The following is a 23,677-nucleotide window of genomic DNA, read 5'->3' as shown; positions in this document are numbered from 1 at the left end:
AATTTGAAGCTAATTTTGAATGTGGTTATGCTGCCAACTGGTAATGGGTTGTTTTGTATGAGACATTCTGTGTGTTCGATCAGTTTAGTATTGGCAAACATCTTGGTGAGAATATTCCTAACACGATTTAATTGAATGACAGTGCAAAGGAGTAATCAGTCCTGTTTCAGTCAATGGCTGTGATGAGAATACATTTAAATAACTGCCATTTATTCCAGTTCTTTGCTCTGCCTTCCCAAGCCAGGTCTCCTCTACCCCCTCTTTCTTTCCTCACCCCTAACATTTTTGGTGGTGTACACCAGCTATGGCTACGGCGCATTTGATACTACTCTTGCCTGTTGAATCACAAGGTTTCTTGTTTCATTTGCAATGCAAGTTTAAGAACAAAAGTCAAGGCTAACACTCCAATGTGATAGTGGGAGTACTATATTATCAGAAGCTAACTTTCAAACATCTTCCTCCCTGCTTGGGCGAGTGTAAAAGTTCCCATGGCATTGCCTGGAGAACAGTATTGGAGTTATACCGAGCCAACATATAATCCCATAGTGAACATCTAAAAATGAATCTGTTCATTATCATGTATCTGTTTGTGGGAGTTTGCTGTGGGCCAGTTGGATGCCATGCTTCCTGTATTACAACAAGGACCTCATTTCAAAAGTACTTCCTTGGATGCAAACACTGCAAAGTGAAATATCAAAGCAAATCTCTACTTTTTAACAACAATTTTCTGACACCAATGCCAAGTATGTTTTTGAAGAGAAGAGACCGAATCTCTCACCTCAAGTATCCAACCTTCAACAGAGCTTCTGGATTGTAAGGCTACTGTGCAATCAGGGCACTTTTACCTAGCCAAAAAAAATCAATGGCTGTCTATGAAATGTGCTTTCAGAGTTTCATTTGAATAGTGACCAGGGTAGAATTATCCCTTCCGTTCCAATCCAGGGTCATTGATGCCAATTGTGGTGCCCGTCCTCCCGAAAATCTCTCCAAAGTCATAGATCTGAACAAGGATATTGTCAGAACTGAGCTATTGTGACTATAAAGAAAGATGGGAAAGGCTAGGGTTATTTCCACTGGGAAAGAGGAGGCTGAGGGGTGATGGGATAAAGGCCTTTCAAATATGAAGATGTTTTGACAGGGTAAACATACAGAAACTGATTCCATTGTGTGCGGGATCCCAAGGCTATCAGCCACAAGAGGAAAAGTAGGAACGATAGGAGACCATTCAGCCCTTTGAGCCTTATTCCTCTAATCAGTTGGATCATGACTGATTTGTGTCTTAATTCCCTTTACTCACTTTGCTTTTATAACCTTTAACATCCTTTCCCAACAAAGGTCCATCAACCTCTTGGCTTGAACAATTTCAGTGGGTGCTCAGAATCATCAGGTTTTCATTTTTCTTTCGTGGAAGAGTTTCCAATTTCCACTTCCCTCCGTGTGAAGAAGTGCTGCACGACATTACTCCTGAATGGGCTAGCTCCAATTTTAAGGTCATGCTCCCTTTTCTGGACTTCACCAATACAGTCGATTAGATTGACAAAAGTATAAGTAAAATACTGCTTTTTCTGGAAAGTGTATTTTGGCTTTGGACAGTGAGGACAAGGAGGTGAATAGACAAGTGTTACATCTTCCACAATTGCATGGGAAGATGTCATGGGGAGTGAGAAGTTAGAGGAGTGGATCAAGGTGTCACGGAGGAAGTGGTCCCTGAGGAATGCTGACAGTGGAGGAGAGGGGAAGGTGTGTTCGGTGGTGGTATCTTGCTGGACTTCTTTCTATCAACACTACCAAATTGTTTACTCATGTCAAACAGCTCTATTATATCATTTGTGGGCGGCACGGTGGCACAGTGGTTAGCACTGCTGCCTCGCAGTGCCTGAGACCCGGATTCAATATCCGCCTCAGGCGACTGACTGTGTGGAGTTTGCACGTTCTCCCCGTGTCTGCGTGGGTTTCCTCCGGGTGCTCCGGTTTCCTCCCACAGTCCAAAAGATGTGCAGGGTCAGGTGAATTGGCCATGCTAAATTGCCCGTAGTGTTAGGTAAGGGGTAAATGTAGGGGTATGGGTGGGTTTCGCTTCGGCGGGTCGGTATGGACTTGTTGGGCCGAAGGGCCTGTTTCCACACTGTAATGTAATCTAATCTAATCTCTAAGCTGTCCACCAATACCCAGTACAAAACCATCAACTACATCTTTTCACACCTTGCTTCCTGTAACATTTCCATTCCACTCTCCTAGTTTCTTCATCTCCATCACTTTGGAAGATGCCATCTTCCAAGCTGCTTTGTCTTCCTTTTACGTCAACCAAGGGTTTTCCCACTCCGACTGTGATTGACAGAGCCCTCAACTAAATCTAACTCATCTCCTGCACTTCTGCCTTCACCACGTCCTCTCGTGCCCAGAAAAACAATGTACCCTTATCCCTTACTTTCCTCCCCACTAGTTTCCACACCACAGGATCATCCTTCACCATTTCCACCAATTCCAGCAAGATACCACCACCGGACACACCTTCCCCTCTCCTCCACTGTCAGCATTCCTCAGGGACCACTTCCTCCATGACACCTTGATCCACTCCTCTAACTACTCACTCCCCGTGACATCTTCCCATGCAACTGTGGAAGATGTAACACTTGTCTATTCACCTCCTTGTCCTCACTGTCCAAAGCCAAAACACACTTTCCAGAAAAAGCAGCATTTTACTTTTACTTCTGTCAATCTAATTGACTGCATTTGCTGCTCACAATATATATTGGTGAGACCAAATGCAGACTGGGTGACTATATTGTGGAACATCTCCATTGTCTCTGTAGGAATGACCCTGACCTTCCAGCTGATTGTCATTTCAACATATCATCTTGCTCCCTTTCTGACACTTCCACCCTAAGTCTACTGCAGGTTTTCTGGTGAAGCTCAACATAAGCTGGATGAATAGCTCCTCATTTTTCACATATGTATTTTACAGCCTTCGGGACTTAATAGAAGTTCAAAAACTTCAGTACATGAACTCTGTCATAATTTTTATTACACTCCCTTTCTTACTCAACCCAGCCACCCACGTACTACCCACCCCGTGTCCTGTTTATAGGGGTTTATTCTCATGAAAGCTAACCTAATTTCTGATATTCAGACGTACAGTTAATACCCGTTTTTTCCCACTCTCTTTCTCCTTCACTACCATTAGCAATCTCTCTGTCTTTTTTCTGGATACCCTCACTATCTCTTCCATTCACTATTTCTCAACCTCTGTCAAAAGCATAAAAATCATAATTTTCCAATTCCTTGCAATTCTGAAAGAGTCATACTGGGTTTGAAATATTGACTCTATTTTTCTGTCCACTGATGCTGCTACTACTGCTGAGTTTCTCCAGCACCTTCTGGTTTTGATATTATTATTTGTAAATCACCCCACAGTCTTCGCTAACCAATAGAATAGAAATCTGTTCACCGCAGCTGTCCTTGTACTTAAGCCTTTTCATCCTGGCATCAATCTAGTGCATCTATTGCATACTCTCGCAAAGATAAATACCGTGTATGCTTATGAGAAAAGCAAGTTTTTGTGACTAAAGTCTTAGGAAAAAGTAAGAGGATTGACCTTTAGATAAATAGTATTATGGAGGAGTTGGTTTCCATGCTGGGCTTTTGGAACAGCTGATGATGATGCTGAAACTGGTTGCTGTCAGTGGTGCTGAATCCAGCAGCGAACAGCTGTCAAGGAATATCTGCCAGTATTCCTAACGTTTAAATGAGAAAAGAGGAATTATGAAGAAGATTCACCAAATTCCCACAAGCTAGGTCCCCACCAAACACTTGCCTGAAATTTGCTCAAGCTATCGAACAATGGAAGGAGTTTGGAACTAAAGGTCGTAAGTTTACAAATATACTACATCAATGTTTCTTGAGTATGAACTGCATATCCTCCCTGTAGTGTGGTGTCCCAGAGAGAACCTCATCAAATCTCGGCCAACTGTAACACACTTAGTAATCCAACCATCTTGAGCTAAAACAAATTCCATTAGCTTTTTAAATTTTCGTACTATTAACTAGCTTTTTATTATTTCTGTACTCGCACATCTTTCTGCTCACCCATAACTGTTAGGTTCACATCATTTAAAGAACACTCAATTTTTTTAAGGTTTTAACAGTATGATCTTACACTTGCCCACTCTGAACTCCATCTGCCACAGTTTGGCCCTCTCATTCAATCTTCCCTTAGTAGCTCTCCAAGTTGCATTATCCCCAGGATAGCTGGATAGACTTTGGAGGGAGAAAGGAAGAGGGGATATGTTGACTGGAGGAGACACATGTGGGGCATAAACCCTGGACAGTCAAGTTGAATTGAATGACTTCTCTCTATGCTGTTAATTCCACGTAAAACTCAGGACTTCTCTGACTTGTGATTGCATTCCATGCCAGGTAATGCAGTTACCAACTGAGCCATCAGCAGAGATTTGGAAAGGTGTTTTCTCCAAACAGTATGTTTGTTCTCTTTACAGTTACTTGTTTTCAGCAGTGTGACAGCCTATAAAATATTATTGATAGGACAAGCAATTCGGCAGATTTCTCACTCTGCTGCTCATCTATTTTTCTATTACTGTATTTAAGCTGCGCTGGGCTCAAAGTGACAGTAATAAAGTATAAAAACATCCGGCTCTGACAGCAAATCAGTCAAGCGCACAAATGCCTAACTTGTAAAATATATGATCAGTTCAAGAAAATTCATATGAAAAGAATATAAGGCAGTTGACACGCCGGATGTAAATAGGTAGGTTACAATGCTTAGAGCTACGCTGTACGTCTGTGTGTATCATTGCTCAATATTTGGTCCATACCAGTCTTCATTGTTGATCCTCATGAATTTGCTATCACCCCTTTTAATCTCACAGCATTAACATATCTATCTGTGCATTTACCCCTCCTGTGCATATTTCCTTTTTATACACCTCTACCATTCACCTCCTTGTGGTAGCAAGCTTCACATTCTAATCAATCTCCAGGGTAAAGACGTTTGCTTCTTGAATCCAAAGTTGTTACTTACCTGCATTTCCTCCTTCTCCGAATCCTCATTTCACATCCATTCAAGTAAGTAAAATGTTTAGCAAGTATCTTGCATCTCCGTATTGCATTATTAGATAGCAGTACTTCTAGATTTGGAATTGACTAGTTTTTTGGCACAGGATTTGTTTTACTGAACATCTGAGGAAACTAGACCCCAGCCTGATCTATCAATGTTCCAATTTATTTGTTCTTTTGCTGTTCAATAAAGAAGAGGTTTAGTGCATTTTCTGAATCCCTAATTGGAAGACCAGAAAGAGCATTCTCAGCCCACGATACCAACGTAAGCTAGACATCAGAGCAAGTGAATATTCTCCTGAGTTTGGGATGTTGGGCTCTGCTTCTCCAGCTTAACTATTCTTCAAGATCTTTGTATTGTTCAATCTTTTACTCTTAGGTTCCTGCCCTAACACTGCATAGCAGCCATTGCCTTCAGCTGTCTGTTCCCTGAGCCCTGTAATTCTTTCTCCAAACCTTTCCAAATCTTATCTTTATACTGCTCCTTTGATTAACCTGACCAAACACTTCCCCATGTCACTTTAGGGACCAATTTGGTTTGATAATGTTCCTGTGAAACCCCTCATAATGTCTATTGTTTTGAAGATACTATATAAAAGCATATTGCTGTTGTCACTCACCTGCTTACCAAGAAAAACAATTTAACATTCTGTAATCTGTCACATTCCTTGTACTAATTGAGGACATTTACCAGGTTACCCTTCCATCTCTCAATCTTCATAAAGCAAAAAAAAAATTTAAATTTCCTTACACTGAACATAACCCCCTGGAATTAGTAACTATTAATTTAGTCTTATCTGCATTTTACTATTACATTTTTCTGTGATGAAGCACTCAAACCTTCATGAGATTTGAACCATGCATCACATATAGTTTATGTCACTTACAAACCCAAAAATTACTTTGTTGAGATTTTAATGATGTTTTGCTGTCTTCCATTTCTGGTTAATCTCTGTATACCAAAATCCATTGTGCTGCTCCAGCCTGTTTCAAATCCTGACATAAATTTATAATTTGAAAATGTATCACTTCACTTTTCTCTGTTCTGAGCTCTGTCTGTTCATCTGTTGTTCAGCAGTGCTCCATGATCACATTGCTCCTGCAATTCTCATTACAATTCACCTTGTCCCCTAAACTAATAACGTCAAAACATTTTGGCAAAATAGAGTTGATAACCATCTTAATTAATGATCCGGGAGACTGGATTCCCTGCACGTATTGAAGCCTTCTGTTCCTGCACCCATTATCATTCTATTGATTCAAAGAGATTGAAACTTGATCCACCAGATCACCCCTCCTGCAGCCCACCCACCCACACTTCACAATATACACACACAGGCAATGCGGATTAAAACTCCAATCCATCCTATCAGAGTGCATTGCTTTCATATCTAAATTGGTTATAGATATTTTCTAATCAACCTGTTCAGAGATTTTATTCCACACCATTGGAGCAGGTGGAACTTGAACCCAGATCTCCTGGCTCGGAGAGGCACTACACCACAAGAGCACTCACTGTTTATATGAGTGGAAAATTAAAGATAAAATGCAGGTGCCATATATGAATTAGATGATTGCCAACATTTGATCTCTAATCTCTGCAAGTCATCATTCAATCTACGAAACCACCAAAATAACCTCCACAATCGTTTTTTTTTTGTCATTCTGAGATTTTGTTTCACCCATGAAGTAAAATTTGCCAATTTTATTTATGATTTCTCATTTCAAATTGAAGTACTACACTGACAATGTTATTTTCTGATAGGTCTTTTCATAAATGGCTTGGAATTTCCAAATAATTCGAAATAATTACAGATTTTTGAAGGGTGTATAGTCATTGCATGGAGACTGTCAGAATGTCCATGTAAAAACTCAAAGTTAGACCTGATCAGTGTAGATACAGAGGGAAGTTTTAAGAACACTCTTGATGCAGGAGAGAACAACGTGCTTGTAAATTGTTACCTTGTGCATTTCAGTTTCTGTCTGCTCCATTTATGTGAAAAACAGTCACAAAGAAAGAAGTACCGAAGCAAAAGGGGAACAAAATCAATTTGGATGGACTCATTCACCTTCAGTAATTTAAGAAACTAGATTTTGTTACATCATGACTAGGTACATGTAGGTTTTACAAGATGGCTATGTTGGCAGGACTGTCAAAGAGAATAAAATAAAAACAGAAACTGCTGGAATCTCCCTTCCCCCATCAGGTTGGCTTGTGGAGAGAAAGAAAGAGAGAAAGAGAAAGTTAACATTTCAGAACTCAGAGCAAAACTAGCCCATTTAGCCCCTTGATGTTGCTCTGCCAATCATTACGATCATGGCTGATCTGTTTGAGTTTGAATTCCATATTCTCATGTACCCCTAATAACCTGCTTACTTTAGTCATCACTGCTCACCCTTCTAAACTTTAGTGGATATAAAGCCCAGTCTGTCATAAGACAACCCATGGGCCCCAGCTATGCCTGTCTCTTTGTTGGCTACGTAGAACAGTCGATCTTCCGTAATTACACCGGCACCACTCCCCACCTCTTCCTCCGTTACATTGATGACTGCATTGGCGACACCTCGTGCTCCCGTGAGGAGGTTGAGCAATTCAATAACTTCACCGACACATTCCACCCTGACCTTAAATTTACCTGGACCATCTCTGACACCTCCCTCCCCTCCCTGGACCTCTCCATCTCCATTAATGACGACCGACTTGACACTGACATTGTTTACAAACCCACTGACTCCCACAGCTACCTGGATTACACCTCATCCCACCCTACCTCTTGCAAAAATGTCATCCCGTATTCCCAATTCCTCCACCTCCGTTATATCTGCTCCCAGGAGGACCAGTTCCACCACAGAACACACCAGATAGAAACCGCAATTTCCCTTCCTGCATGGTTAAAGATGCCCTCCAACGCATCTCGTCCACATCCCACACCTCCGCCCTCAGACCCCACCCCTCCAACTTTAACAAGGACAGAACCCCTTTGGTGCTCACCTTCCACCCTACCAACCTTCGCAAAAACCAAACATCCGCCGACATTTCCGTCACCTCCAAAAAGACCCAACCAGCAGGGATATATTTCCCTCCCCACCCCTTTCCACCTTCCGCAAAGACCGTTCCCTCCATGACCACTTGGTCAGGTCCACACCCCCCTACAACCCACCCTCCCATCCTGGCACCTTCCTCTGCCACCGGAGGAACTGTAAAACCTGCGCCCACACCTCCTCCCTCACCTCCATCCAAGGCTCTAAAGGAGCCTTCCACATCCATCAAAGTTTTACCTGCATATCCATCAATATCATTTATTGTATCCGTTGCTCCCGATGCGGTCTCCTCTACATTGGGGAGACTGGACGCCTCCTAGCAGAGTGCTTTAAGGAACATCTCCGGGACACTCGCACCAATCAACCACACCGCCCTGTGGCCCAACATTTCACCTCCCCCTCCCACTCTGCCGAGGACATGGAGGCCCTGGGCCTCCTTCACCACCGCTCCCTCACCACCAGATGCCTGGAGGAAGAACGCCTCATTTTCCGCCTCAGATCACTTCAACCCCAGGGCATCAATGTGGACTTCAACAGTTTCCTCATTTCCCCTTCCCCCACCTCACCCTAGTTCCAAACTTCCAGCTCAGCACTGTCCCCATGACTTGTCCTACCTGCCTATCTTCTTTTCCACCGATCCACTCCACCCTCTCCCTCGACCTATCACCTTCATCCCCTCCCCCACTCACCTATTGTACTCTATGCTACTTTCTCCCCACTCCCACCCTCCTCTAGCTTATCTCTCCACACTTCAGGCTCTCTGCCTTTATTCCTGATGAAGGGCTTTTGCCCGAAATGTCGATTTTACTGCTCCTTGGATGCTGCCTGAACTGCTGTGCTCTTCCAGCACCACTAATCCAGAATCTGGTTTCCAGCATCTGCAGTCATTGTTTTTACCTATTCCAGTTATCAGTCCAGTAAACCTCCTCTGAACTCCTTCTAACACATTTACATCATCCTTTAAATGACAGCAAAGGTGTGCACAGTTTTTGAGACGTATAGGCCCTGAAACTGAAACATAGCATCGTACTTTTATGTTTAGTTTTTCTCAGAATGAAGGAGGACCTTCCACAAACTTTCAATATTATTTGGTGTACCTGCATACTAACTCAGACTAGAACATCTAGTTCCCTCTGTCCTTCAGAATTCCACACTTATTCTCCATTTAAATAATACTCTGCTTTTTTAAAATTCTTCCTACCAAAGTGAACACCTTTACGTTTTCCAACATTATACTTCATCTGCCAGATTTTTCTCCAGATTGATGAATTTTCATCGGAATTCAAAGTTAAGAGGTTAATAGTTCTTTATTTTTCTCGATTCTTTAATACGATGTGGGTACCACCAGCGAGGGCAGTTGAAAGTCAGCCTTGTTCCTGTAAGTCCCACATAGGCCAGACTGGAAAAGGGTGGCAGATTTCCTTCCCGAAAGAACATCAGTGACCAGATGGGTTTTTTTTTTGACAATTGATAGTAGATTCATAGTCACCATGAGACTATGTCAAGGTCATTCAGGAACTTATACACCTCATTGAAAGAACCTTTACATTTATGGGTGAATCCAGAACTAGGAGAGACTGTTTTAATCCTAGAACTGACCCTTTTAGGGCTAAACCAAAGGGGAAGTATTTTCTATCCGATGGCTGTGTGACTTTGGAACTCTCTACCTCGAAGATAGTGATACAGTGTCATTGAATATTTTTAAGGCAGATGTAGATAGGTTCTTATTATGGGGGGCGATTATCTGGGAAGAGGATGGATGGGGATGTGGAATTCAAAACAGAAGCAAATCAACCATAATCTCATTAAATGGCAGATCAGGCTCAAAGGATTGAATGACCTACTCCTGCTCCTATTTTGTTTGTTTATAATTAACATTTAATTCCAGATTTATTAATTGGATTTAAGTACCATCAGCTGCCATGATGGAATTTGAACCAATGTCCCCAGAGCATTGGCCTAGACCAGTGACATGCCCATTACTCCTCCACCTCTTGCAGCAAGGAAAAGAAAAAGGGGGGAGGAGAGCACAACGGGAAGGTCAAAGTCAGGCAGGAATGATTAAATGATGGAAAGAATGATGATGCAAAGCAAGAGATGCTAGTAGTCGACCAAGTGAAGAAACAGGAAAATGAGTCTAGCTGAGCTGTCAGTGGTTACAGTGACGTAGCAGAAAGGATCTCCACAATATCCTCACTACCAATGACTTTGATCCAATCATCCCTCACAATCAAAGAGCTTCCTCAGATGTACGCATGTCAAATTACCCAGCTATTGTCTTTTTCAATTATCGACTGTCTATAGATGATAACAAACCAATTTAAATGTACCTTTTACTTAATGAGTTGCTGAATTGTTAACACAAGTGTTAGCCTGGATTCAGTGGGTAGTATTCTACCTTCTTAGTCATGATTGTGGGTTCAAATGCCACTGCAGAACCCTGAGTGCATAGTCCAGTCTGATGCTCCAGCACTGTACTGAAGGAGTGCTACACTGTTGGAAGTGCTATCTTGCAGATGATCATTGAACCTAGTTCCACATCACCTCACAGGCAGAGGTAAAAGATTCCATGTCACTACCTTGAAGAAGAGCAGAGTTTTTTTCTCATAGCTAAACCAACTTACTGAAACAAATGATCTGGTCACACTCACATTGTGGTTAAAGGGAGCTTGCTGTGCCCAAATTTGCTGCCACTGTACCTGCATTACAAAGAGTACTTTCAAGACTTACGCAGGACTTTGAATCATCTTTGGTTGAGGGGAAGGGGGCTGGAGGGGCAGGAGGGCATCTGAATGAGATGTTATCGCTATCTGTTCCAGGAACTGTCCTAAATGTTGGTACCTCTTCTTTATGCAGGAAGAAGAATTGCGGAAAAGTGGAGAGGCCAAATATGCACATTTAGGTGATGACCTTCATGTGCTCATCGAAGTTTTTGTCCCAGCAGGAGAGGCCTATTCCCGCATGAGCCACGCACTAGAGGAGGTGAAAAAATTCCTGGTCCCAGTAAGTTATTTTTCTTTTTCCAAAATGATGCCCTGGTTATTTATTTTCTGACTTGGAGACATTTTTCTGAGTTGCTTTTATGAGATGCAACTTTTTCTCATGACGCCGACAATCACTTTGGGATTTTATTTAATATCGACCCATGATCACTAGCTGATTTAACCATGTGAAGCCTGTGAAAGCCCTGGCATGAACCTGCTGCTGTTGCTTAACTAGTCACACTGGCTTCCCTCAGAGAACTCAGTGCCTGGAAGTGTAGCATTTGTCAAGATCATCAATGATCAGCTTTGATCATTCAATGTGACTAAACCAGTATAAATCAGCAGAGACTCCTGCAGGTGTTTTTCTCAGGAGGTTTAATAAAGAAGTAGCATCGTATCATGTGATCTGTAAGCTGGCAATTTGATCAACAGAATGGCATTCACTCATTCATCCCTTCCAATGGATTCCCTTACTACAGCCTCGTAGGAAAAGGTGACTGTAGTAAATTGGGAATTGGCAGATCACAGTTTGTGATCTAATGCTGTCTGAGAACACTAGCCCTTCTTTCTAATCCAATGAGAGCTCTGCCTCAACTATATCCTTTTGCTGGCAATCATTTGCAGATTTGCAAATCCATCACTTGTCTCTTGTAGGAATACATACAGATCTTACCTCAACATTCGCTTATTTCAGAATGGTTTTTCCAACCATTCTAGAAAACCTCCGCTATACAGTTTCTAAGGACCATCACATTTTTCTAAAGCGTGATAATACCTAGAATTGAAGACAACTTTTCAGCTGAGGCTGAGCCAAAGAATTAATAATAGCTTCTCAGCTTTTGGACTCAATTCCACTACTTATAAAATCAGGAATTCACTATGTTTTAAACATTGTTTGAAGGCTTTGACTGTGAAATGGGAAATATCGAATAGAGTGTATTTAACAATTATCCCACTATGCAAAATTTACTCAGAAAAGAACAATTGTCATCTTTAGAAAATCTGGTAACCCTCGATGGTTTTAGGTGGAATCGCTTCTCTGTGTTCTGTGGGAGTGACTGGAATACATGAAAGAGGGAGTATGTTGGCACTTGAGTTGTATCAGGGAGGCAATTTAAATCTCCCGATACCAGACTTCCCCACAAGGTTGTACTTCTCTGGTAGATTAAGTGGTTAAGAAAGTATGCTTGTCTTTATTGGCTGAGACATAGAGTTTAAGAGCAGGAAAGTGATGCTGAAACTGCATAAAATGTTGGTTGGGCCACAGCTAGAGTTTTGGAATCCACATTATAGGACAAATGTGAAAGCACTGGAGAGCATGCAGAGGAGATTTACCAGGATGTTGCCTGGACTGGAGAGTTTCAGTAATGAAGAGTGATTGATTTGGGGTTGTTTTCCTTAGACCAGAGGAAACTGAGGGTGAACATGATTGAGATGTATGAAATTATGAAGGTTATAGATAGGGCAGATAGGAATGAACTTCTCCATTTGGTGGAGAGATCAAAGACCAGGAGGCATAGATTTAAGGGAAGGGACATTATGTTCAGAGTGAATGTGGGAAAAAAAACCTTCTCACCCAGAAAGTGAATGGAATCTGGAATTCACTGGCTGTAAGGGTGTTAAGAAATCCTTATAACATTGAAGAACTATTTAGATGTGCACCTGCTTTGCCAAGGCTATGGGTAAAGTGCTGGAAAATGGAATTAAAATACTCAGATGGTTATTTTTGACCGATACTAACCTGATGTGCCAAAAGGGTGTTTGTGCTCTTGACCTCTATAACTCATCAATGACATCTGACTACAGTTACTCAGGAGACACATTACTTGTGTAATTCTGTACTGTTGACCAATCAGCAACAAGAATGTTAACACATATTGACCTATTACATATTCTACAGTCTGACCAATCAGCAGTAAGATCCCACCGTCCTCCACTATAAATAACTGCATCTCTCACCTGTGTTTGGTTACTCCTGTGTTAAGCTGCTTAAAATGTTGAGGTCTACAAATTTTTCTAAGGAATTTTTTTTAAGGGTAATGACTTTTATCAGAGAAAACTTTACCTTGCATGTGCATCGATTAATCCAATGTGATAGATATAGTGTGTAAGTGTGGGAACTTAATGTGATTTCTGCCTTTTTGCTGTTCATTTTCAGTTTCACCATTTGCTAAGAACAATAGCAGAAAAAGAGAGGCAAATTTAAGTCCATCCCTGTCTATACACAACCCCTCTATTAGTGAGTTCTCAGCTATGTCTCCTTGTGGTGATACACTGAAACTGACTCCATCATAATTGCAGGCTAAAGCTTCAAAGGAATCTGGAGGGCTTTTGGCCCCTAGACTTGTACTGGCCCATTGGTGTGGACAAATCCTGAATGTCATGAATCTAGGGAGAGTTCTAGGGACTAAACTCTGCTAATAAGTCTGGAGTGGAGCCCAAAGGCAGACTGATATGGTCATAAGTCATCTTTGCAGCATCTCTTACAACCAAACCAGTGTTATCCAATTCTTTGGATTCCCATGGGGAGATCAAGGGAGCACCCTTGCCTTTGGACAGCCCATGGTCTCCATCATTTTTGCTAGTTTTGTGCCCTGAGGAGAATACTTCATTTCCAACACCATCACCTGCAAGGTCTCCTCCAAGCCCCACGTACCATCCTGACTTGGAAATATATTGCCATTCCTTCAGTGTCACTGGGTTAAAATTCTGGAACTCCCCCTCTAATGGTTTTGTAGGTCTACCCGCAGCATGTGAACTGCAGCAGTCCAGGAACATAACTCAGCATCAAGGGCAATTAAAGATGGGAAACAGATACTTGTACAGCGAGGGGCACCTGCATCCCATGAATGAATTTTAAAAAAGGCTTAACTGCAGAGCATTAATGCAATGCGATATTCAGCAGTTGGCAGAGAGTTGACCAGCATAATGCATCCATTACCTTAAGAGATGTTTACATCGTATAATCGTAATGCCATTTTAATCAATCTGACCCATCTTGAATGGACTTCTTAGCGTGTCCTGACACCTTCAAAGGTTTGTGTACAATTTGTGTCCTATTACAAATCTTTTAAGATTATGCCATTCCGTTCATATTGCTTCTGTCCATTTCTCCAGTGAAAATTCTTCACTTCATATTTAAACAATCAGTTTCACACTGAGAACAATAACATTTTAGTAAAATGCAATCAAGTCCTGTGTTTTCTAATTTGAAAAGGTCCTTACTCCACAAAACAGCACATTTTTTGTTTCAGAAACAAAGAAGTTATATTGAATATACAAAGAATTTTGAGAAGTCTATACTTGGAGAATATTATCCTCAGTTTTGGTCTCCATATTACAATAAAGAGAAGATGTCAGAGAAGGTATAAGCTTCCCTTATCGGAAGATCAGAAGTGGGAATATTTGATGACTACACAATGTGCAGCTTCCATTTCCAGCTCCGCTACTGAAGCAAACTGTGTCCAAGTGCAGCGAGATCTGGACGACATTCAGGTTTGGGCTGGCAAAAAATCAAGATTCATTTGTGCCACACAACTGTCAGGTAATGATCATCTCTGACAAGAGAAAATCTAACCATCAGCCCTTAACAATTGGGCGGCAAAATGGCTCAGTGGATAGCACTTCTGCCTCACAGCGCCAGGGACCCGGGTTCAATTCCCACCTCGGCAACTGTCTGTGTGGAGTTTGCACATTCTCCCCCATGTCTGCTCCGGTTTCCTCCAGTTAGGTGAATTGGCCATGCTAAATTGTCCATAGTGTTAGATGTAGGGGAATGGGTCTGGGTGTGTTGCTCTTCGGAGGGTTGATGTGGACTTGTTGGACTGAAGGGCCTGTTTCCACACTGTAGAGAATCTAATCCCTGAATTTTACACTGTTATCCTTGACCAGAACCTGAATTGAATTAGCTACATAAATACTGTGGCTACAAAGCAGTTCAGAAGTTAGAAATCCTGCAGCAAGTAACTCATCTCCTGACTCCCCACAAGCCTATCCACCACCTACAAGGCTCAATTCAAGAGTGTAATGGAACATTCCCTGCTTGCCTGGATGGGTGCAGCTCCAACAACACTCAATAAGCTGGACACCATCCAAAACAAAACAGCCCAATTGAGTGGCACCATATCGACAAATATTGATTCCCTCCACCACCGATGCTCAGATGTAGCAGTATGTACCATCTACAAGATGCAGTGCAGAAATTTACAAAGACTTCTGAGACAACATCTTCCAAAACAGGGGTCACTTCTATCGAGAAGGACAAGGGCAACAGATAAATGTGTGATACATCACCAACTGCAAATTCCCCTCTAAGCCACTTACCATTCTTGACTTGGAAATATATTGCCATTGCTTCAGTATCATTGGGTCAAAATCCTGGAACTCTTTCCCTGTCAGCATTGTGGGTCGACCTACAGCTAATGGACTGCAGAGATTCGAGAAAGCAGCTGACCACTACCTTATGAAAGACAACTGGGGACAGGCAATAAATACTGGCCAGACAGCAGCATTCACATCCCATAAATGACCGAAGAGAAAGATTTTCCCAAATGATATCAGAATAATCGAGGAGGATTTCAGAGGTCAAAGTTCTTTACAAACAAAGTAGGCTGGTAAGTGACCTGCTCAAGACCTTTTAAATTATGAAGGAGTCCAAAAAAGGATGTACACTGGAAAATATTTTGGGAGGTTCAAGAGACAAGGACATAAATTTGAGATGCTGACCAGGAGGTTAGGAGAAATTATTTGCCCAGACCACAGTTAGAATCTGGATTTCACTACTACATGGTGTAGTAGGTGAATACTGTGGGCACATTGAGGAAAGCCAGATTAGCACAACAGGAGAAAATGTGAGAAGAATATGCTGAAAAGGCAAAATGAAGTCAAGTGAGAGGATGCTTGTCTAGATTGTAAAAACTGATGTGGATCAGTAGCATTGCATGGCCTGCCGCCATGGTATAACTATTGCATAAATCTAAACAAATGAGCATTTCACTGCATTTGATAATGAAGGGCTGTAATCAGAGAAATTAGCATTTGTGCTTAAACAAGTAAATGAGTTAATACTTAAAGTCTAGTATGTATTACTCATGCTCATTTTCCTTATTCAAAATCTCAATGCTGAGCAATTGGCTGAAAAGAGTGTGTGTTGAACAGATTAGATTAGATTACTTACAGTGTGGAAACAGGCCCTTTGGCCCAACAAGTCCACACCGACCCGCCGAAGCGTAACCCACCCATACCCCTACATTTACCCCTTTACCTAACACTACGGGCAATTTAGCAAGGCCAATTCACCTGACTTGCACATCTTTGGACTGTGGGAGGAAACCGGAGCCCCCGGAGGAAACCCACGCAGACACGGGGAGAACGTGCAAACTCCACACAGTCAGTCGCCTGAGTCGGGAATTGAACCCGGGTCTCTGGCGCTGCGAGGCAGCAGTGCTAACCACTGTGCCACCGTGCCGCCCAGATATAGCTCCTTTCATAGCATGTCTGCCCCACCCAGAGTTACTAACATACACGGCAGGCTGACACTCCAGTGAGGGAGTGCTGTGTTGTCAGAGATACTGGCTTTTAGATTACAAGGTCCTTTTTGCCTTCTCCAGTGGATGTAAAATAACCCATGTAACTTCTCAAAGTTTACTGGGCAATATTTATCCCTAAATCATCATCACATCAAAAAAAAATGCTTAGCAGGTCATTATCACATAGCTGCTTGGGGAGTTTTGCTGTGAACATATTATCACTGTGTTTCCTATGCTACAGCTGGGACCACACTTCAAAAGTGTTTAATTATCTGTAAAAATGCTTTGAGATGTCCAGAGATTGTGCAAGGTGTAATTTAAATGCAAGCTGGAATGTCAGTTTGGATATGGTGCTCAAGACTCAATATTGAGACTTATCCACAACCTTATGTCTTAGAGTCATTATTGAGACCCATTATAGCACATATAACACCCACACAAATCCAGCAAGAACTCTTCAGTTCAGTTGCAAGATGAGAATGAAAAACATCGACCTACATCATCCAGTCTCTGGATAGTTAGAGAACACATGTATACAGTCAGCAATGCACTTCAGAAGTCCTGATATAGGAATTAGGCCACGGTCGGAATTATCCTGGAAGTTTGAACTTCCAACAGGTAATACCCCTGCTACACAAAACCCTCCATACTCATATGTTTAAAAATGCTTTGGTTAGCAATGGCACAATATAAAAACAGGTTTAATGTTTGATTCTAACAATATGCTGTGTCTGAGATTAATTTGAATTTCGAGAGTGTGGTGCTGGAAAAGCACAGCAGATCAACTAGCATCTGAGGAACAGGAGAATTGGCCTTTTGGGCAGAAGCCCTTCATCAGGAATGAGGCTTGTGGACCAGTGGGGGGCTGAGAGATAAATGAGAGGAGGTGGGGCTGGGGGAAAGGTAGCTGAGAATGCAGTAGGTAGATGAAAGTGCAGGTGGAAGTGCTAGATAGGAGAGGAGGGTGGAACGGATGGGTGGGAAGGAAGGAAGATGGACAGGTAGGACCAGTCAAGGTAGTGATGCCAAGTTGGAGGCTTAAGATAGGGATAAGGTGGGGGAGGGGAAGTGAGGAAATTGGTGAAATCCACATTGATCTTGTGTGGTTGCAGGGTCTCAAGGTGGAAGATGAGGCGTTCTTCCTCACGGTGTTGCGTGATAAGGGTTTTGCAATGGAGGAGGCATATGACAACCAACTTGCAGATCATTTCACAGAATATCTCTGGAACACCCGCACCAACCAACCCCACTGTCCCGTGGCTGAGCATTTTAACTCCCACTCCCACTCCCACTCCACGAATAACATGCAAGTCCTGGGCCGCCTCCTTTGCCAAACCCCTACCATCTGATGCCTGGAGGAAGTGTCCTCATCTTCCACCTTAGGACCCTGCAACCAAACTATATTAATGTGGGTTTCACCAGTTTTCTCATTTCCCCTCCCTCTGCCTAACCACCCCCCCATCTTTTCCCAGTCCCAAAGCTCCAACTCAGCACTGCCTCCTTTACTGGTCCTACCTGTCCATCTTCCTTCCCATCCAATCACTCCACCCTTCCCTCTGACTTATCACTTCCATCCCCCACTTTCATCTACAGTCCCAGCTTCCTTCCCCCCCCAGCCCCACCCCACCTCCCATTTATCTCACAGTGCCCCAGCCCACAAGCCTCATTCTTGATGAAGGGCTTATGCCCAAAATGTCGATTCTCCTCCTTGGATGCTGCCTGACCTGCTGTGCTTTTCCAGCACTACATTGTCGACTCTGATCTCCAGCATCTGCAGTCCTCATTTTCTCCTAATTAATTTGAATTTCCCTTTTCAGTTTTACTTTAACAACCGCATCCTTTGTAACCCAGGGAGAGTCCTGTTTTGGTGTCCCATCCTTTGGGTATTAAACAAGCTTATATCTTGCAGAGTTGCCATTGCTCAATTTCTGTTTTCCAAACAGTCTGCCTGTACGAAATCCCTTCTCTGATCACTGAAAAATGTCTGTCTTTCAGTGGTGCACTTCCGGAGTTCATTTTCATCACCATTACTTTGTATTACATTGAATTCTTTGTTGTCTTGCTATTAATCCAGCAGAGTGTAAGTTTTGGAAACTCATGGTGGGCTTACCTCATTGCGTTGTGGTTGGGTGCGGAAAGGGTGTATGGTCTTCAACTTGAACTTGTCTTGCTTTTTATCCATCCCTTCTGAACTGGAATGCCCTAGTTTCAAATAACAGAATGGTGGCATGGTAGTTCAGTGAATAGCACTGTTGCCTCACAACGCAAGGGACAAGGGTTCGATTCCAGCCTTGGGCGACTGTCTGTGTGCAGTTTGCACATTCTCCCGTGTCTGCGTGGGTTTCCTCCCACAATTCAAAGATGTGCCGGTCAGGTGAATTGGTTATGCTAAATTGTCCATAGTGCAAGGTGCATTAGAGGGAAATAGGTCTGGTGGGTTACTCTTCGGAGGGTCGGTGTGGTCTTGTTGGGCTGAAAGGCCTGTTTTCACACTGTAGGGAATCTAATCTAACCTAATCGAGAAGAAGCAGCACCATTTCAGAAGTCACAAGGGCTGGCAAAATACAAAATCCACTGATTCTTTAGAAATCCGCAGCTCTTCCGAATTCAGCGAACCACATTTACCCTTTCACACTCCATGCACAAACTGGCTGCTCTCTTTCCCCCATTACAACATTGACCACAGTCCAAGAGCACTTCAGTGGTTGTAAAGTGCTTTGGGAAGGTCATGAAAATGCACAAATGGCCTTTTTCCTTTTCTTTTCTGTAGCCAATACTTGTCTTCTGCGTACATTTTCTCTCCATGTTAACACCATGAATAATAGATTGCCAACAGCCTCAGTTCCAATTAGCTCAGACTACTTGCTTTGCTAATAATTAGCCTGTTTGTGCTTGATAGGTGGTCAATGGAAGAAGAGTAGACATTGCCCTCATTAGCTCTTTAATAATGCAGAAAGAAGTCAATATGTAGCAGGACAGCTAAACGTGGAGATCATCTTAGTTAATTTACATTGGAATTTCTATTATTGCTCATTTGGTTGAGACCCAAGAGAGGTAAATACCAGCAGCTGAAGAGTAATTGGTCTAAAAAGCAAACCTGCTGCTTGCTTTCCCCAATTGTAGTATTTCCGTCACCTGAACAAAGTGTAAAGGATTTCAGGGATAGCCTCACTTCAAATTTCTCCCCAGCTAGATAATAACAATGTGTATGTATACAGCACCTTTTAAGGCGATTTAAAAAGTCGAGAGATGCTTTGCAGGAGCGTTTTAGAACAAGCCACATAAATAGATATTGATGAGGAGAGCAAAAGCATAGTCAATAAGCTAGGATTTTAGACAGTCTTGGATGAAGAGAGAGAGAGAGAGAGAGAGAGGTATATGGAGCGAATTTGAGAGTTTAGGTAGGGTAGGGCGACCAGTGCTGAAATATTCATAAAAAAGAACATTCAAGGTGCCAGAACTAGAGGAACAATATATCTCTGGGAGCTGGAGCCGATTACAAAGACCGGCAATTGGCAAGAAATTTGTAAACAAGGATGAGAACTTGAAAATCAGGATGCGGCTTGACCAGGAGTTATTGTAGGTCATTGAACACAGGGATGCTAGGTACACAGGATTTGGTGTAGTTTAAGAGGCAGATGTAATCTTTGCAGTACATGGAGAATCACCCTGAACAACACCTGTTTATTCTGGTATGTACAAATACACAAATGACCAAAAGAGGGTGCTGTTCCACTCCTCCCTCCTAAAGAATAACACACTGTTCAGGATTCAGAGTACACATCTCTAGTTTCCATTTACATCTAACTTAACTATTAGTTCACTATTCCTAAAAGGATACCTCCTTTCTTGACTTCAACATCCAGAATTTGGGGAAGAACGTTGACTTGGCTTGAGACTGAGGAGAAGTTTCATATAACAAGACTGATTTTTGCCCTTGACTTCATTGAATTTTTTCCCTTCATCAAACGTGTCTGACTAACTGCCTCAACTGAAGATTCTCCTTCTGATGTGATTGATTTTCTCAACTGAATGTGTTCAGTATGGTTTTAGCAATGAAAATCTCCCTCTAGACTGTCTTCTCAACGATAATTCAGCTGGGACTAATCAGGAGTACTATGATATGAGTAATATCATAGATGATAAAGAAACAATTCCACAATTTGCAGTTCAATGATGTCTGACAATTCCTCCAGTTTGTATCCAGCATTTATTTAACTTGAGCATGGTTAACAATGTGTTCTGTGCACTCAAAGCAGGATAATACTATGAAATACAAGTTTGTTTTACCCCACTCTTCTAAACAAAATGGAGCTCTGTTGTCACACACAATTTCCATTGGGAAATCATAAGCAGCGATCAAACTATACTGATTCTCTAAAGTTTTGTTAGTTGCTGTTCGATATATCAGAAATATGTTGACCCACTTTGAATGGCTCTTAATCTCAATCCCCTTCAAAATCTAGGTGCAATGTCTGCCCTACCGTCCTTGGCCATTTCCATGGTTGCAAAGGTGAAGACAGCTTTTCTCCAGTTTGTCATACACTACATTGTTTCACTGGGTCTTCGATGTCTTTATCTAATCCCAGCCAACAAGGACTGCTTCTTCCGAGACTCTGTCAACCTCATCCCTAAATGTTGATCATGACAACCACAATGCAACAGTGATCTGTACCTTTCCATAATTACAACTCTGCTTCCCACATCATACAAACCTTATCAACTAACAACTTGTTTTTACCAATACAAGAAACAGGCCTAACTTCTAAATCTACCATCTGTATCAGCCATCCATTTGCAATATAACAGGACACCCTTGACAAAATGGGATCTCTAAGTTGTTCTGCCAATGTCGTCAGTCGTGATGGATAACTCAGCCACATGGACAAAGAAAATACATCTGCCCCACCCCCCCCGCCCCACTCCAATTGGGTCTTACATTGCCTTAGAATAATGATTTAGTTATCACACTGGCATTATAATGATCTTCTAATCCTCATGGTTATAGCTCAGCTGGTTGGACAGCTGTTTTGTGAGGCAAAAACAGAGATTACTGGAAAAGCTTAGCTGATCTGACATTATCTGTGGAGGGAAATCAGAGTTAATGTTTCGGGTCCAGGGACCCTTCCTAACTACTTGTGACATAACTTTCAAAGAACTGTGTACCTGGGGCCTTAGGCCTCTCTGTTTGACAACACTCCCCAGGGCCCTACTATTAACTGTGTAAGTCCTGCCTTCATTTATCTTATGCAACACCTCACACTTATCCAAATTAAACTGCATCTGCTACTCCTTGGCCTGTTGGCCCAATTGGCCAAGATCCCGATGTAATCTTAGGTAACGTTTTTCATTGCACACTGTACTATCAATTCTGGTGTTATGTGCAAACTTCCTAACTATGTTTTCTTAATCCTGACCGAAATCATTTATATGAATGAAAAACAGCAGAAGACCCAGTGCTAATTCCTGCGGAACACCATTGATGGCAGGCCTCCAGTCTGGCCAACAATCCTTCACCACCACCCTCTGTCTCCTACCGTCAAGCCAAGTTTGTATCCAATTGGCAAGCTCTCCCTGAATCCCAAGTGATCTACGCTTACTAACCAATCCACCATGCATACACGATGGAATGTGAATTAAGGGTTAACGACAGCCAGACATCTGATCAAATACATTATGAAGGCCATTACTGGATTGTTGAAACAATTTTCCAGTAAAAGAAACTTCAAAATTCCTCTACTAGCTTTCTGGACCACAAATTTGTTTGCCAAGGAAATGATTTTTTTTTACACACAATCTCCCTCCCCACCCCCATCACCAAATGCAGAACCTCCTCTCTCTACAAGAATCTCAGGGAGTCCCTCTCCCACTGCAACTCCCAGGTCATTTCCTCTGCCCTGAAGCTCTTCAACCATGTCGCGAAACTCTATGCTACTTTCTCCCCACCCCCACCCTCCTCTAGCTTATCTCGCCACGCTTCAGGCTCACTGGCTTTAATCCTGATGAAGGACTTTTGCCCGAAACGTCGATTGCGAAGCTCCTTGAATGCTGCCTGAACTGCTGTGCTCTTCCAGCACCACTAATCCAGAATCTGGTTTCCAGCATCTGCAGTCTTTGTTTTTACCTCGTTGATTTTAAGCCTACTGCGAATCCTCTTGCAAGGAGGCCTGCCTTGAAGAAGTTTTCCTCCTCTCTCTACAAGAATCTCAGGGAGTCCCTCTCCCACTGGAACTCCCAGGTCATTTCCTCTGCCCTGAAGCTCTTCAACCATGTCGTGAAACTCTATGCTACTTTCTCCCCACCCCCACCCTCCTCCAGCTTATCTCTCCACGCTCCAGGCTCACTGGCTTTAATCCTGATGAAGGACTTTTGCCCGAAACGTCGATTTCGAAGCTCCTTGGATGCTGCCTGAACTGCTGTGCTCTTCCAGCACCACTAATCCAGAATGAGTAAAACAATGTACTGCTCATGGAGAATCAACCCACACTAGGTGGGTTTATTCTGATATTTACATATATCGAAGTGGGCACAGAGGGTGTAATTACAGCAAGCAGCAGAGCTTTGGCTGACTCACAGTTTACAAAAGGTTAGAATGCGAAAAACCTAGCCTGGACTGAGCCGTAATAATTCAGTAAGGATATCAGAAAGCATGAATGAAGGTTTCAGCAGCAGATGAAGCGAGTCAATGAAAGTAAGAAATGAAAGGAAAGCAGTCCCAGTGACAGCATACAGTTGTGGCCAGAAGCTCATCGGTGTATCAAATGTTACATCCAAATTGCAAACAGATTAGTTTAGTCTCGGGCTGGTCCCTAGGAAAGATGTAGACTTGTTAGCTATGGATAAGAGAAAATAGGAGCAGGGCATTTTTATTTTAGATGTGAGGGGAATTCAGGCTGTGTATGAGATAGTCAGCACCTCTGTTGTGCTGGTAGAAATCTCAACTCAGCTCAACTAAGTAAATTGATGTCCCTGCTCAAATAGTGAAAAAACTCTTTTCATTATCAAAACATTTAACACTCATACACCAGTCTAGAACAATATGACTTCACA

General features: G+C 42.4%; 1 protein-coding gene across 1 annotated transcript in view; it reads left to right on the top strand.

Moving 5' to 3' along the window:
• khdrbs2 (KH domain containing, RNA binding, signal transduction associated 2) overlaps positions 1–23,677 on the top strand; it is a 547,070-nt gene that overhangs the window by 324,785 nt on the left and 198,608 nt on the right. Inside the window, exon 4 of the mRNA XM_043681416.2 lies at positions 10,972–11,118. Coding sequence (XP_043537351.1) covers positions 10,972–11,118 — 147 coding nt within the window. The remainder of the gene's footprint in view (positions 1–10,971; positions 11,119–23,677) is intronic.

The sequence above is a fragment of the Chiloscyllium plagiosum genome, unplaced genomic scaffold, assembly GCF_037043375.1.
Source record: "Chiloscyllium plagiosum isolate Xiang-an unplaced genomic scaffold, Cpla_swu_hap1 HiC_scaffold_3, whole genome shotgun sequence".
NCBI classification, from domain to species: Eukaryota; Metazoa; Chordata; class Chondrichthyes; order Orectolobiformes; family Hemiscylliidae; genus Chiloscyllium; species Chiloscyllium plagiosum.
This window is presented reverse-complemented; position numbering and strand designations above follow the sequence as displayed.